Raw genomic sequence first — 17,342 nt, forward strand, 5'->3', positions numbered from 1 at the left:
ATAATAAAGTTGTTGTACAGCTTCATCAGATGTATTTGATGCTCAAACACCACAAATACATTACAGAACGCTCCATAGCTGGGCTGCATGCTCTTGTCAGGTTAAAATTGTCCAGAGAAACTGGCATTGCACTCTTCCATCTATTTATCCTATTTTTAATCATCCACGTTAATTTTAAACCCTGTTGAAGGTAATTTTGAATTGTAAAAGAAAAAACACTAAGCAGGATTTTCTAGACTTTGGCAAAGCTGCACTGAGTTACTCACGTCAACACAAAGCATTGTACAATGTCTCCAAGACATGAACACACGCACAACTTCAACCCCTCCAAATCTGACATGTCCAGGAAGCAAGACAAATTAATTCTTTTCTGGAAATGGATCAAATCTATCCTAGCAATAGGGAAAGTTAAGCATACAAGAGGACAAGAAGATTAAAAAAAGAAATAGATTTCACTCATATTGCTATATTCTACAGGAATTTCTTCTACCACAAGAGCAACTGAAAGTTCCTAAGAAGTGGGTAGTTCTAAAAAAGATTCAAGCCACAGATCAACAGTTTGTGTTAGCTACACCCGCTATTTGGTTTAAGAAAATTAATGCATACAAGATGATCCGCCAACATTTACTTTTGAAAGTCAGTTAAATCTAAGCCATAAGAGACTTGGGCCCACTCTCAGATACGGGAGGCTGCTCGCAGCTGCTCCGTTCAGCTGAGCTAATAAGACTAAATAGAAGTGGCCCCACCCACGAAGCCACAAACAATACATGCATTCAGGAACTGTTCTTTGTTTTATTGAACGATTGAAGCAGGACTATAATCAAGTGTTGGTCCACTCTTATCATCAAAAAGAAATCTGTTCATTTTTTTTTTAATAACATCAACACAAATGGAAGAAACATGAAGCATCATAATAGGAACCTTTAACTACAGGATGTTGGACTATGCTCAGACTGGTGCTACTTCAATATTTCTAGACTCTCCACTGCATAGACCAGCCACACTAGTGTTTATCTATCTCCAAATCATTACAGTTCTGGGTAAAGCACCCTTCTGGCTATCTGAGCCATCATCATGAGATCAAAATGCCATTTCTGCCACTAGAATCCTGATCTTGTAGCATTTAATATTTTACTAAAGAGTAACAACTATCCTCTCCAAAGTTACATATAGCCATTATAAATATTTACATCAAACATTTACAACTGGTTCATAATATACAACACAACAATTTAACTATAATTTATAATCTTCCTGTGTCATGATTTCAGTCTGTTTTGCACACAGTCACAGGCAGTACAGGGCATTTCTGAAACTCATGTTACATGATAAAAAAAATGGAATGATGTTACTTTCATAACAATCAGTTTGGGGGAAGTGTTTTCTTTGTTAAACAAGCAGATTTCAATTTCTAAACCCAATCTAGTGCTACTACTAACTTTTAAAATAGGATTAAGAGGAGAAAAAAAAAAAAAAACATACTTGGAAATAAATACACCTTTAAAAATTCCACAGTTAACCATGTGAGAATATTTGTTTTCACACAACGTAAAGGAGACCTTACTCTTCATCATTTCCCTGCGCTGGAACACTTTAGTTCAATCCATTCTTATCTTCTGATTTGTCATCCTGTAAATAATGCTGTCATACCCAGGATCCATGTTCCACAGGTTGTAGGAGATGACTATCACAGCTAAAGCAAGACCTATCATCATCCACAGAATAATGTTGAAGATTACAGAGTAGTTGTAGTTGTATGGATAGGCAAGGTTATATGGATTATCCGATTCACTCTGTAATGAAAAAAAGTGTATTACTTTAACAAGTTATTTTGCATACAAAACACATTCTGACTACATCAAAAATCCGAGCCATCTAAATAAGAGAGATGCATTTTTGTCTAGACAACTCTGATGCTAAGGCACAAAATGCAAAAGTGATTATGTGACTGATATTAATGGAATCCAAAGGAAAGCGCTGACAAGAGCCTCGTGAAATTCAAAGAAGACAAACGCAAAGCCCTGCACCTGGCACAGAATAACCCCGCCTGACAGCACAGGCTGGGCACTGACCAGCTGGGGAACAGCTCTGCAAAGAGGGCCCACTGGACAGGGTGAACAAAGCCAGCATTCTGCCCCTGCGACGATGAAGGTAAACTGCATCCTGGGCAGGTCACATAAACTGCAGCAGGTCAAAGAAGGCAATCATTTCTCTCTACTCAACCCCCACGAAGCAGGGCTTGCATGCACTACTGTACTGGGGAAAACAGTGCTGGAGTACAAATTCTAACAAGAAACGAGGGAAGTTTTCACAGCGAAAGTGGTAACATTTTGGAACAGGTTGTCCAAGGCTGCAAGTTCCACAGCCTCTCTGGACATTTTGAGAACTTGGCTGGACGAGGACCTACAGAGCCTGATCAAACTCCTAAATTAATGCTGCTTTGAGCAGTGGGCTGGATTAGACCATGTCCAGAGGTTGTCTTTAAACTAAATTACTGTATGATTTATTCAAAATCATTAAAGGTAAGCTGACCTCTTCACACCCATGCCTACATCAAAGTCAGTACCCTAGTCCTTAAAAAGTTATGCTCAGGTAAAGAAGTGATGCAGTTTGAATGCATTTGTGCTGTCAATAGGTGAGATACAGAAAAATGTACGTATACTACCTGTGAAGACTGGAGAATGGAGCGAGTCTTCCTTGTGAGGGGAGAATTAAACGCCTTTACAGCCACCACTTCTACTACTGCATTCCCACTATACAGATTATACATCTCATCTGCAAACTGGAAGAGCAAAAGTGACTTAATTTAAAACCTAAACCGTAGCCAGGAATTAAGGAGGGCCTTGTAAGCAAGATGTACTAAACCATAACATGTCAGCTTCAGGATTAAGAGGATTGTAGAAAGTTGTAAAATAAAACCCACTATTTTTGAGTTCCAACAAGAAAGGGCCAGCTTCCAGCTGGTTTACAACATCTCAGAGTAAACAGTTACTTGCCTTAATGAATTCATGCTTTTACACTTTTCCATCATGCTTTTGAAACTCAAAACTTACTGGTGTCAGGTCTTAATAAATATTATCTAATGATTATGTACAACCAGCTAAACCATTACTTACCTGAATGGTTGGAAATTAAGATTTATACAACTTCATGGCAAGGGGAAACTAATCACTGTATCCCAGGATAAAAAAGATTTCCACATTTCACTGGGCCAGTCTTGGCGAGACATGCTGGGGGTTTTTTAATGCAAGATGTTTGTTTAGGAGAAAGACATATCAGCTCATGTCTTATATAAGGTTTTAATATATTCCTACTCCTTCATCCAGAACACCTAACGTACTGTGAAAAATGTTGACGTGATTCTATACAGTGACAAATTGTAATATTCAATTTTATAACTGAACAAATGCGTTTTAAAAATCAATCAAAAAAAAACAAACATCAGTAAGGCCATCACTAATGAAGTGACAGTTCACAGCAGGACACAATCAAAAAGCTAAATCCCATGTTGTTAACACAAAAAATATTTCCTTAGTATTGTTATGAGTTTTGTTCCTTAGATAGAAAGCGTACCTTTTGCAAGGAGTCTACAAGAATTTGAGAAGCATCCTTGAACTGCTGAGAGTCTTCCCCATATCGTTTTCCAACTTCTTCCAAACCAGCCAGTTCCAGAGAATACAGGTCTGGAGAGTGATCTTTGGCCAAGTGCTTGTGTCGAGACAGCTTTGGGACACGATTGAGGACAGAAAGAATTTAATTCATAAACAGGTTACTTTAAAAACACATTTTCACAAAGTCAGTTTGCTGGGACTAATCCAGCCTCACTTTCCACAGTCATATTTCACGTTCATTAGAGAATGGAGTTTTTAGCCTACTTAACCACAAAGATGTCCACAAGTGTTTTTTTTTTTCCCCCTTACGCTACAGAAGAAAGCAGATGATCATCATGTAGCATCTATTTATAACATGAGATTACATACATGTAATCTAGAGCTCTACTAAAAGAAACATCATACTTTTATTCTTGTCAGAATCCCTTCTCTACACTTGCCATAAAAATAAAAGTTGGAAGAAAAAAATAACTATAATATCTGGATACTACTATTCCCTCCACTGAAGCTGGGCCTTGCAAAAGTGAGTAAATTGCAACTTCCACCTTACTGTTGCCCACGTACAAAAGTATTTTACTTAAGGAGTATCATCTGTTCATCACAATTCATGCTACAGAAGTCACTCTATCTTTTTCAAGTAAATGGAACAATGATATTTTGAAGTAAAATGGTAGACAGGGCAAAGAACATGTTCTTAACTACCATTACACTTCTCAAGTAAGAAAACTAAGAAAGCCTTGCAAATTCCTCATTGAGTACTTCCTGTGGGTATGGAGAAACAGTAGCTCAGAACACCCCCTGCTCTCTTAAACACAAGAAGAAAGAAGCTACAGAGGTCCAAGGTTGTCATTTCCTTCCATAAAAACAAGGCTGATTCAAACACCTCAAGAACACACTATTTAAACTGATGCACCAAACGATACACTTGAGCGCACATCACTGTTTGCCAAGTACCCTGGCTATGGCTTCTCTACCTTTAAACGGTATCTGGTATCTTTCAAGTTTGAGACCTCAGGTGTAGGAAGTGTTTCCAAAAAAAAATAATAATCTTACCAGGCTTGCAATATCATGTAGGACTTGTAGTTCTGACAAAAAAAGCAAGTCAACCTGGAGAAGGAGACAAAAAGAAAAAGAAGGGCATTTCCTTTGATGAAACCAGAGTCAGAGAAACCTTATTTTGTTGCAAGCCTCTATATTTTCTAATGGGATATGTCGGTTACAGCATCAAAACATACTGGAAGGCAATTCCTTTTAATAAAGTTACTTACAGAAGAACTTTAACCTTAGTTCTTAGAATTCAATTAGAAAAAGAAAAGGGTATTCTCCTAGGCAAAGGAAGAAGAAAACGGAAAAGCGTATTAGAAAATAATCTACAAGTACTCATTGATTATATTTTTTTACCTCATTGTTTCTGCTGAGGGAGTTGAGAGGAAGGGAGCTGAGAATGGAGTTGTCCTGGAATAAGCGGTTTCGCAGTTGGCGCAGCGTGACAGAAAGATCTTCAAATACAGAGTTTGCCTTGCCCACCATGTACACTCTCTGCAGGAATAGCCATTGTTTAATAAGAGATTCGTTTTTTAGTTTCTCCGATCACACATTAACAATCGACCACACTTGCAAATCATGCTCCAATGCAAAATATTTTCATATAACTGCTTCTGCCCCAACCAGACAAGTGGAAAGTGTTCTTACTATTTAGAGCATTTGCAATCAGAACTGAAGCAATACTCACTTCCTCGCTGGGGGCCAGCTGCAAGACCACAGGAGTCTCCTCAGAGAACAAAGTATGAATAGCATTCGCAACGCTGTCCAGGCTGAAAGGAACAGCCTGAAACACAAAGTCTAGTTAGATTTTTGGGTAAAACTGGACCTGACAATATAAAAGGAGAAAACGACTTAAGTCTGGAAAAATAAGACAGCCTCTTTTTCAGTAGAGTATGAATAATTCCAAAGTGATAGCAATCAGAGCCAAGGTACAAAATAACAACTGCACATCTGTTAACAGACTATTTATTTGCAAATATGGTGAACACAATACATTTTTAAGAACTCCAAGAGGCCATGATTGTGTAATTAAGAGGCTTACTTAAGCTGAAAGTATAGCCTCATTTACCAAGGAAGCCAGACCAACAAATATAAAAGCAATACAAAAGACTGAACCCGTGTTACAGTAAATTTAAAGTTATGAACCACAGAAAGCTGTGGAATGAAAATATATCAGTAGAAAGACCAATTGCTGAAATACCAAAGAAAAGAACCACATAAAAATTATTGAGAGCTAAAGAAGTCCTAGCATGACATTAGAACCATTACAGGTAAGCAAATAAAACTCTTAAGTTTTTCTAAACACTTATTTCTAGGTTTATCTAGAAAGAAGCAGAATGACATTTCCATTCATTAGTTAAAGAGCACAAAAATCTTTTTTCCAATAGATATTGGTAAGTCTGTAGGTTAGGATAATTAGTACCCAGTGGCCCTGAACACGAACTCAGCAATGATCATTTGAAATTATTCTTGAATACTGGAGAACCAGTGCTTTGCCAGCATACATTTGAGGCAGTTCATTTGAAGCCACAGCAGTGAAAAAACTGAAGACTGGGAATCTTAATTTCTTTTAATGGCAAATAAAGAAAATAGGCATTAAGTACACCTTAGAACCTTCAGAAGTTACAAGTGCGAATATGACTGAAGACTATCTATTAGGTACGGGTTCTGCAAGTCAGGTGTACTACATGGTCTGGTACAGGCAATCTTCAACCAGTTTTGGTCCAGATGCCATTTCAGCAAAACTAGTATGTTACTACCTGAACTAATGAGCTGTGCTGGAAGGCTGATGTGAAAGCAGATTTGCATTAAGCTGAGTTTGACCTGTGCTCGATTTAAAGCCATGTAACGTCCTAATTAATCATTGATATTTTGCAATAGATTAAAAGACTTCCTGATAGCTGTAGAAGTAATTTCATAAGGAAATCATCATCTCATCTTGGGGTGCACAACGGGTTAGCAAGATTAAACAAAAGACTGTTCAACAATCACTGATGATTCCTCATAGTTTGACTGAAATATTATTATTCATGATTTTATTAACAAGAGGGCAGCAGTCCCACAAAGCCAAAAGGCATGGTAAACTGGTACAAAATAGTCTTCTGAGACAGGCAGAAGCATAATTAACTAACTAGAAGTGACCTGAAAAACAACTTAATTGAAAAACAACTCATTTGAAAAGGATTTAGGGATTCGTGCTGGACGAACAACAGCTCAACATGAAGAACTTGTGCACTACTGCAGTGGAACTGATTAAAGCAAACCATGTATTGCTGAAGAAGCAACCATAAACTGTACGGTTACCAATATTTTGTATAGTTACTTCGTTCCTGTTAAGGTGTGTGCGGACAAAATTTTATGACAAGAAAAAATGGGCATAAATTAAAATACAGGAGATAACACCTGAACACAAGAAAGTGCCTATTTACTGAGAGGGTGGTCAGGGAGTGGCACAGGTTGCCCAGAGAGGTTGTGGAGTCTCCATCTGTAGAGATACTCAAACCCCGACTGGTGATGGTCCTGGACAACTTGCTTTGGCTGACCCTGCTTGATCATGGGGATTGACCCTGCTTGATCATGGGAATTGGACTAGGTGATTTCAAGAGCTCCCTTTCAACCAAAATGATTCTGTGACAAGTGTGAGAAAAAAGTTTCAGCAAAGATGGTTGGTGACAGGTAAACATAACATTATTTGTTGTTTTCTGTTTGCTATAGTATAATCAAATCGTGTCTCGTAGTACAATATTTCAGTCCAGTACTTGAGGAAAACTCAACAATTGCTTAGAGATAGAAACAGTACATGAAAGAATCAACAGCATATAAAATGCTACCATACACTTAGTTGTAAACAAAACAAAATTTAACAATTCTGATTGTGAATCAGTAAGTTAACAAAGAAAGCAGTGGATCCTCTGCCTCTTGGTGCAAACATATTACAACTAGATGCCTTTCAAGGAAAACGTGCTTTTGTCAAACAAACTCAGCACAGGAGAGTCTACGTTAACTTCAAAGGCCTTTGACCTTGTACAGGAGTCAAACTGGATTATTTATCAATACAGCCTGATCCATCCTTCCAGGGGGACAGGTGAACTTCAAGCGAAGTAAGAATTATGAGAACTTCAAGAACTACAGTAGAAAGCCTTGCACTTCTAATTAGATCAAAAGAGTCACAGAAGTGGAACGACCGCTCCAGATGCGGATACTCACATTCTCAATAGGGTAAGAAATTCCTTTCACAGGCAATGTCAGCTTGTCTACTCCCTTCACCGTTACTAACACAGTAGCTCGTGGTCTGTGGAACAGATCACCCACTGCAAGCCCAGGCCAGGAAAGGTCCTGTTACAAAATAGTAGAAGACAAAACAAAACAACCACTTGTATTTCACAGGAGGACAGAGAGAGGAACCTCCCTGACCATAAGAGCAAAATAATTTATTATCTTGTTGATATCTCTGTACAGAACAGCCCATTGGAAATTTCATGGGGAAAAAAGTATGACTAGAATGCTTCCATTTTGAGTAACGCTGTCTGAAGTTAACCGTGAAGAAACTGCTACTCTAAAAGCTACTGGCACTTTCACAGCAAAGTGTGCATTGAGAGAACATTATACATATTGGATACTTCAAGAGTTAATTCCCATAGAAAAGTAAAAGTATAGTCTGTATTTATTAAGTAAAGCTTTGATTTTAAAACGAAACAAAAAAAACCTTTCACAAAACAGCACAGAAACATATTTAGACACACTAAAACACTAACATCTTGGTATGTCAGTACCACAAAGAAATGGCAGGAGGGGTGTTAGTAGTACTAAAAGACCACCACCAACCTAAAAACCTACAAACTTCCATAGAGACATTAAAGGATTCCTTAGTTACTAACTAAGGAATTTACATATTGGCAAGAGCACAGTGACTGGTACATGGCTAGTTTACGCAGGCACAAAAATACGAACTCATCTGTTTGTCATGAATTCAAACAAATTTCTCCATTTGTGTAAAAGACGTAACTGCTTTTTTAAAAAAAAGTTTTGTGAAACCAAATTATTTGGATTTTGGATGTAAAATGTCATTGACATTATGAACTGTGTCACTTTAAACAAAAGAAAAAACCTTCTATAACATCAACAAGGACGAAAACATGGTTCAGTATGACCTTCCCTTAACAAGGGGTAGACAACCTAATGATTATTTTTGCCAATCTCCAGTCTAATGCAGTACATATTTAAAATCTTTACAGTATAACCTACTACACTGTCAGATTAGTCTCCTAGACTACAACCTTGATGCAAACTGCAAAATGAGTGTTTTGGACCCGCAGTATTCTCAACAGCAGTGTCAGAAGCTGCCTACACTGTGATCTCTGCCTTAATGACAATGCTGGTAACAACTTCCAGTTTCAGTGCTTAACTAAATACAGCAATCTAAAGAGCTTCCTTCCTTCCTTTTCTGCCTTCTTCTAGCATTTGACATAGTAATAATTGAGAACAATTTCTACATGATGCTACGGATCTATCACAGTAAATGAATTCCAAGCTTTGGTTAAAGGAACAGAGCGAATACCTAAACACCTTTTTTCCTTTATAACCATGTCCTTCCTCAGGATGACCATTATGCTGAAAGTCAGGTGCTCAAAATGGGCTAAAACCCCACCATTTTGTTGAGCGTCTTTACAGGCAATGCACCCAGGACCATCTGATGTATTTTTTTTTCTTAATAATACAAATGGACTTATTGTGAACACTAGGTGTAGACATTTATTTTACTAGTTTCACGATTACAAGCATAATGAATTGACACCATGCTATGTTAAACAAGCTCCAAAATACAGGCTAAACAGACCTGCATTCAAACCAGTTATCAGACCTCGTGCCCAGTTGCTGTATGGAAGACATGGGAACTGAACTCCCCCGCCAGCACTGTGAGGATATCCCAGCTTGCAGCTTTCAGCATCTGGCTGCGCACAGACACTGCTAGATACCTTGCCATTAAAAGCTTTCATATGCTACTTCAATAGTCACTCGTCCCCTCCGCAGCCCAGCAAAAAAAAAATAAAATCAGTAAGCAACATGGAATCTGTCCATGGACTCTTACTTGCCTGCCCCACTTCAAACATCACTAAAGCTATGTTTGTCAAAAAACTAATTTGGGAAACAAATTAGGTTTTCAAGTGCTTCGATTACTTCCTAAGCAGCCTTTTCACTTGTTCTAATTAACTGGGCTTAGCAGACAAACTTGCTGACCTGACAAAATGCCTGCTTTGCCAAGACGTTTCTCATGATCTTCAGAATACCCAAGAAAAGATCCCTATGGATAACTCACAAGAATTTGGAGAGGACTCCACAAGTTCTCGCTACAGGACTACAGGGGGTGGGAAACAGCACGTAGCTGGGCATCTGAACAGCTGATGAACATGACTGCTAAAGACTCTGCAGGCTTGCTTCCTTCTATAGCTGATGATTCAAACTAGCCAGCTAGCACAGCCTCCTTCTGCTCATATGACTGGTACAGCTCTGGGCTCGGAAACCACGCTCTGACAAGTCATACATGCCTCAAGACAGGATGATATTTTATATATTCCAGCACATGACAGGAAGATTTGCATGTTAACCGAGCAAGTCCGTAGTTTTAGAGTTGTTTCAAAAACAAGCCATCAAACATACCTCTTCAACAGAAAAGCCCATGGATAATGCAGCGACATCTGGAATCCGATCGCCAGGAATTGGCCAACTTCCATCTCGAAAAACAACCGACTGAGGTGTTCGTAAGATACTAAATTCATCACCGCACACACCTAAAAACAGACAAACAAGCAAGCTGTCACATTTCTTAGTCTTTCACTCACATCACAGAAGCAAAGCATACCAGAGCTTTCATTCCTTCTTGTCTTTCTCATACCTACCACTTTATGCAGAATACGTAACAAGTAACATTTGCTTTAGTGCTCTGGAACACAAGGCAAGGTATCTACACAGCAAAAACTAAGCATGGACAAATCCACAGTGACAAGACTGGACGATGACTAAAGCAACAGCACAGTACGCTTCTACCTACTCACAAGCAGGCCACGAGCTGTGTGACAACTCAAGCCTGGCAAAGCCAACCCTCAGCAGAGCCAGGCAGAATCCAAAAGCCCAGCTCAGCAGCAGCTATGCGCCAACACAGCTCTGTTTTCTTCCAGGACTGCACGGCGTAACCCCTCTATTTGTGTAGTAAACAGCTGGAGCCACTGAGCCCAGAGCCGACAGGATCGGTTGAGCTCATCAGCGCTGGTTTAAACAGAGCGCTGCCAGGAACAGCCTGGCTCCTGCAGAACAGCTCCGGTGTCTCTGTCCTGCCTCAAGCACGCGAGGTCACAAGACTTCTTGCTTGGATGCAGCACTCGGCCTCGGCTGACTGTGTGGAGCCACGATTCGCAGTACTCCTCATGCTGGGTTTTCACTTACCCGGGATCCCTCTCCCCTTCAACAACAAAGCTGACTAAGCATACTTGTAAGGTGTAGTATGAGGACATTTATGCTGTAATAAAGTCAGAGAGAACTACACAGAAATGAGAGATAGAGTTATTTTAATCTAGCTTCCTAGTCACTTAGGCAGAACTGCAAGACTGTGTGTACACAAACCCAACAATCTATCTAAATCAATTCTAAAACACATTTGGTTAAAATTTGTATATAAGCAGTCACACACACAACACAAAGTTTCAGAAATATCCTTCCCCAATGAGCATCTGTATGTGCTTCCACCATAAAAATCATCTGATACAATTCTTAAGAAAATCAAGGAAGAAAACAACAAATATTTGCAGGCCACCTAAGCTTCAGTTCCAAGTAAACAATCAGTCTGATTATGTACTTCAAAATTAGACGTATGTGGTAATCTTTTAAAGAAAATATAAGCATCTACTCTCATGATCACTGAAAATTAGTTACCAGCCTGAGCAGCTATAGAAAGTACCTCTCCAAGGCATCTGTACATCTAAAGGCCCTCCACACACACACACACACACACACAAAAAAAGCAAGCACTGGTAGTAACTGATGCGATGGGCAGTCTTAAGGTTTCTCGAAATTAGTTTAACCAATTTGCCCTTGAAGATGTTGCTTTAAACCTGGGTCATGATCACGCATACAAATGTTGACAGTAAACTTGAGCTATGTTACCATAAACATACTAAAGGAACAAAGTACCGTGAAGCAGGTCAGGGAAGGGTGGCAAAAGGAAGGCAGCAGGCCAAATCAACAGATGCATATGGAGCAGGGTCAAAAATGCTTTTGTTTTAAATTGATATTTGTTCTCTGGATGGCCTGCTATCAAGTGTAATGGTAGAGCAAACCACAGTCCCTTATCTTGAAGCACATAAACGTTTCCATGCCAATTTGCTTAAGAAGGAATTTACAATTACAGTCTCGCTCAATCACATAGTGACAGGACAAGGGGTTTAAACTAAAAGAGTGTAGGTTTAGATTAGATATTTAGAAGAAATTATTTTATTTACTCAGAGGGCGGTGAGGCACTGGCACAGGCTGCCCAGAGAAGCTGTGGATGCCCCATCCCTGGAGGTGCTCAAGGCCAGGCTGGATGGGGCCTTGGGCAACCTGGTCTGGTGGGAGGTGTCCCTGCCCATGGCCGGGGGGTGGAACCGGGTGGTCCTTACGGCCCCCTCCTTCCCGGCCAGCCTGCGACCCCACACGACACCCCACACCCCACAGCCCACAGAGCCCAGGCAGCGCCCGCTGAGCTGCCGCTCGCCCCACCACCCCCCAGCCACCCGCCGGGGCTGAGGAGACAACCCCCCGTCCCACCCCCCCCCCGCGCGCCCCTCCCCAACCGTTGCGGCCTTGCCGTTGAGACGCGCGACCGGCCGTTAACGGACACTAACGGCCGTTAACGCCCAGCTCCCTCCCTCCCCCCGTCCCCTCACCGGCCAGCCAGGCCGCGGCCAGCAGCACCGCCGCGGGCACAGCACCGCGCCGCCCCATGGCACCCCCGCCGCCGGCCGCCGCACTGCCAGGCCCAACCGGGAAGACGCCCGGCCCCGCTGCGGAGCGCTGACGGGCAGCCGCCGCGGCCAATGAGAGGGCGGCGTTCCCGGCGGCGGGGCGGGCCGGAGGAGACAGCCCCGCCCACTCACGGGACGGGCCCGTCAGGTGAGGCGCTGCCGCGCTAGGGGCGGAGCCGTAGTTTGAGTGGCGTTCCTGATGGACCAATCAGATCGCGGGGGGAGCTCTGCACCATTTCCCCCTACCGGTAAATTCATGAGGAGGCGGAGCCTAGCGGGACTGAATTGACAACCGCTTTGTCCAATCGAAGCGCGAGAGGTCCGGGCCTCGCCCCTCCCACCGCCGCCCAGCGCTGCCGTGACGGCATTGGGCGGAGGGGAGGGAAGGAGCTCTGATTGACAGCCAAACCAACCAGTCACAGGCTCCATGAGGCGCCGTGCGAGCTGGGGCAGAGATGGGGGCTCTGAGGGCGAGCCGTGCTGTAGGGCTGGCGTCTGTGGTCACAGGGAACCGTCAGTGCCGGGGGGAGCCACAGAGCCGTTAGGGCTGGATGAGACCTCCAGGATGATCTGGTCCAACCACCCCTCTACCACCAATGTCACCCACTGAACCATGTCCCCAAGCACCACGTCCAGCCTTCCCTTAAATGACCATAACCTTAATAAACCATGCTATGTGCAGGGGGCTCTGAAGTTCGGCTCCTGTGCAAGTTAAGAGCACTTCAAATTAATACTCACATGTTCCATGCTCTGCATTGTGCATCACAAAACCAGCACCACATAACAGCTTTTGTAAAGTAAATGCAAATAGTTGTTTGTGAGATTACCTGGACGCCGTAGTAAGACTGTGATCAGACTGCTTGTTTCCTTATGGTCTCTCCTGCCTTCACAGCAGGGTTAAGAGAACGTACAGATGACAAGGCCTGAATCACTGAACAACAAAGAAATTGAATAACTGCTTTTTCAATGACCCTGGCCTGTTCTGTTCACTGAGGAAGGCAGGAATGCATATTAAAAACTGTATTGTAAGCTAACAATGCTCACACAACGTGTATGTCCATGGGTTCTAGTTTAAGGTTATGTGCGTTACATCATTTTTGGTATTTACAGACTCTTGTGTGCCTGACTTTGCAAACGTAAAGCGTTCTTGCTTACCATGTACGTTTTAGCATAATTTCACAAAGTTTTACTTAACTGGGACAATGAGGATCCTGCACAAACGTGCCTGTAGCCTAAAGCCACATCGTAGGATCGTAGGCCATCAGATAGGGGTGTGCACTGGGTTGCCTTGTCGCAGTAGCAGAGCTATTGCAGAGCTGCACAGTCACCCTTGTTCCAGCCCCCATTCGGATTGGATATACACCCAAAATTTTGATAGAAATAAGGGCAGGATAGTGCCTCAAAGCAGTAAGTTTGTGAAACTGCTGGAGGGCATTAGGTGTATGTGATGATGTCTTAGATGGAAATGTAGCGGAAAGTGCAGAACAGAAAGGAGAATGTGAGGGAAGAAGTTTCTTCCTTTGTCTAAATCAAGGATTTCTTAAAAATGTGAAGTATTAAAGAAGGGGACAGGGTAAATAAGACTGCTTTAATGAAGTTATTTCTCTTATATCCACTACTATCTCTGCATTTCAAATCTAAGCATGTTAGCAGTCATTTCAGATTTTGTTAGGATTATCTTGAGATTGTTTTCCATAAAGCATTAATTATGGAAGTCATGCTACAAAGAGTTTTAACTTACTTTTTTCATATTTACAGAAATATTTATTTTTTTAAGTCTTAATACTAGAAATAGAACAAAAATTAGAGTATTGTATTTGGTTGGTCTTATATTCCTTTTCTGCTTTGAATTACTTTTCTTCTTGAAGTCGCAATAGAAAGATGGTTTGTGAAAAAAATCTCTCTTCTATCTTACACGTTCTTGTTCTCATCTTGGTTTCTTCTTTGCAAAAATAACAAATAGAAGCAATACATTTCATTAGGAAACAGTCAGCTCTCACTAACTCTGTGCACTGCTTTTCAGTGCCCACTGGGTATCTGCATTGCAGTGAAGCCCTGGTATAAGAGAATAATACGATCACTTTAGAGGCTGGCAGAGTTCTAGCTATTTTCCCTAGGCTTAATTTAGATCCCAGCTGTGCTTCGAAGAGAGTGAATTTTGTAATCCTGTAAGCAACATTTGTGGCAAAATCTACACGCAGTAAAATTATTCTATTAAACTGATTTCATTTTGAGCTCCTGCTCAGGGCAAGTAAAAAAATATGAGCCTACATGTACATTAGGTCAGAAATAATTTTTATTAAGCCATATACTGGTAGTAGCAGTCACAAAATCAAAGTGCCAGCTGTAGGCAGAATATCAGGATTCACTGGCTCTTTTAGTAGTGTGCTGTGCAAAAATGTCTGCAGCAGGAATTGCTCATGTGGTGTTTAGATGCTGCCTTTGCCTAGAGCCCTGTCTATTCTAACAGCGTTGAAGATGAAATGATGGTAGAAGAGGAAATATGAGAAAAGGACTAAGTCAAAGAGCCAGCCATTTGGACTGGACTAATGCCTTATCGTTTGGTTTCATGTATCACTACTAAAGCTAGTGTAGTTGCTAGTAGAAGCAATCGTCTCAACCATCATTTCCAAAATTGTGGTAACTGAAGAATATTTGCATAACTGTGGCAAACACCAGGTCAGTCGTATTCTGCAGGAGAGAATGAATGCTCAGCGCCAGGTACCATTTGGACCTACCAGGTCCAGAAGAACTCCCTTTGGTACCAGGCTTTACGGTGCCGCAGAAAATTTATTCACAGAAGCTAAGCATAAGCTTTTAAAATAAAACTGAGATGATGAAACACTGTCTTCTGTGGTGCTTTCCGATGCTGGCATGCTAGTGGAACACGTGCTTAACGCAGGATGGTTGGACATCCCCTGGCCTGTGTCCTGAAGGGTTGGGACAAGTCTGAAAGCCCCTCTGTCAGGCAGCAAGTTATGGGGCTGCTGACATGCTGGGAGACCAGGAGGGGAGGCGATTATTTGGAAGCACATGTGCCTAGTTTGGCTGGCCATTCACATGGCTTGCAAGTGATGGGTCTCATGAGAAGGACTGTCAGCTCCTGCCATTGAATGGCTTTGTGGTTTCTTCTGTCCTGTCCCTGTTTGCAGATTCTGTCTAAGTAAACAGAAACAGCGTTCCTGCAAATGGAGAAACCAAGACTAAATCAAAGGCAGCTCAATTTCTAAAGGGCTCAAAAACAAAACAAACAAACAAACAAGTAAACAAACAAACAAAAAAACAGCCACCCTTTGTTACTGAGTTAAGGCTTAGGCTGCATCAGAAATGAAATCAGCTGATTTCATGAAGACTGAAATTATAAGCAAAATGTAAGTTCTGCCCTCACTAAAAAGCAGAGATGTCTTCTCTAACTATTTGTGAAAGGAAGGAAAAGTGCCGTTCTCTTCTGTCAGTCAGCAGATGACTTTGTCAATTTAAAGATGATTGCCAGCTTTCCGTGGGACTAAGCTACAGTTAAAGCCTCAAAATATGCATGAGAACCCCATTTTAGGGTTGTTTTTGCTAGATCCTAGATGTTCTTCATATAAAGATAACGGTATTTTGTGTGTGTGTGATTCTTTTCATAACAATTCTCTCCACAACTCTATTACTTTGCCAGCACCTGAGGGCTCACCGGAGGTCAGCATGCCACCGTGCACTCATTTCATCCCCATCCTGCAGAATTTGTGGTTTGGATAGTATTAGGGGCTGGAATAAGTTATCATGAGGTGACTGGCAAGGAGGAGGACCCTGTCTCTCTTGCTTGTACTTCAGGTTATGCTGCTTTCTCAGCCCGAGTGATCTCTCTGCCTCCAGTGATCGTGGTGGATTTCAATAAATGTCTTTTACAAACATGTTGTTCTTGTACACAGCACTGAAATCTGGTAAGGCTATCATTTTCACTTAGATCTGAGGAAGATGGTCATCTGTAATCAACACAGAAGAGATGATTTCAGTAGTTTCAAAGTCACATTACTCACTATCTTTTAATTGTCAGCTTAATCAAAACACATTTTAATGTGCTATTTTGAGGCCATTAAGGGTAGGGGAAGAGTGTGTTTTTAAAGATATTTAAATTAATTTAAATTTATATTCGCTACATTTTCATTCATATTTTCTTAATAATTTTAGCATTAAAGACTTGAGCAAAGTAGATTCGTCAGCTGCCTTTGGTAGGTAGTTTCAGTAAGCTTCTCTACGTAGTGAGCACTTTTGGCACCATCTTGTGGTCGAGAATACAGCTGCAGCCTCTCTGGATTTGTGTTCTCGTACTTGAACCAGAAGTTAAATGAAACGCAGCCTCTTGAGGGTCCCAGTCCTGTCCCACTACCTAGCCATGCTAGTAAGCAGTGGCTAAGAGCATCACTGAAGTGGATGACAGAAACTGAATCAGAACAAGGGAATATAAGAAGTCCTCTTGTACACAAGTCCTCTTGTGGTAATCAGCACGATAGTTTTGCAGCCCCACAAACCTAATATCCTGTTGTGACTACTCAGCCTTTCTGGGACTTGGGCTGCAAATACATCTCTTCTTCCAGTTTGAGAAGGCTGAGGATTTGGCGAGATAGAGAAACTTAAATTTGATACTCTCCGCCTCATCCCTGGAGAGATTTAATTGAATTTCACCCAGGGGAGAAATCAGTAACAG

The 17,342-nt window shown here is 41.4% G+C and overlaps 1 protein-coding gene across 1 annotated transcript; it reads right to left on the bottom strand.

Annotated features, from left to right (window-relative positions):
* Positions 1-772: 772 nt before the first annotated feature.
* Positions 773-12,737, bottom strand: ATP6AP2 (ATPase H+ transporting accessory protein 2). The gene is made up of 9 exons (XM_040530540.1): positions 12,575-12,737; positions 10,314-10,444; positions 7,863-7,991; positions 5,344-5,439; positions 5,013-5,150; positions 4,665-4,718; positions 3,574-3,723; positions 2,666-2,782; positions 773-1,793 (listed from the first exon to the last, which is right to left on the bottom strand). Exons 1-9 carry the CDS (start codon positions 12,630-12,632, stop codon positions 1,599-1,601), a joined length of 1,068 nt encoding a protein of 355 aa, XP_040386474.1. The 5' UTR covers positions 12,633-12,737; the 3' UTR covers positions 773-1,598.
* Between the last annotated feature and the right edge of the window lie 4,605 nt (positions 12,738-17,342).

The sequence above is a fragment of the Cygnus olor genome, chromosome 1 (genome assembly GCF_009769625.2).
Source record: "Cygnus olor isolate bCygOlo1 chromosome 1, bCygOlo1.pri.v2, whole genome shotgun sequence".
Lineage (NCBI taxonomy): Eukaryota > Metazoa > Chordata > Aves > Anseriformes > Anatidae > Cygnus > Cygnus olor.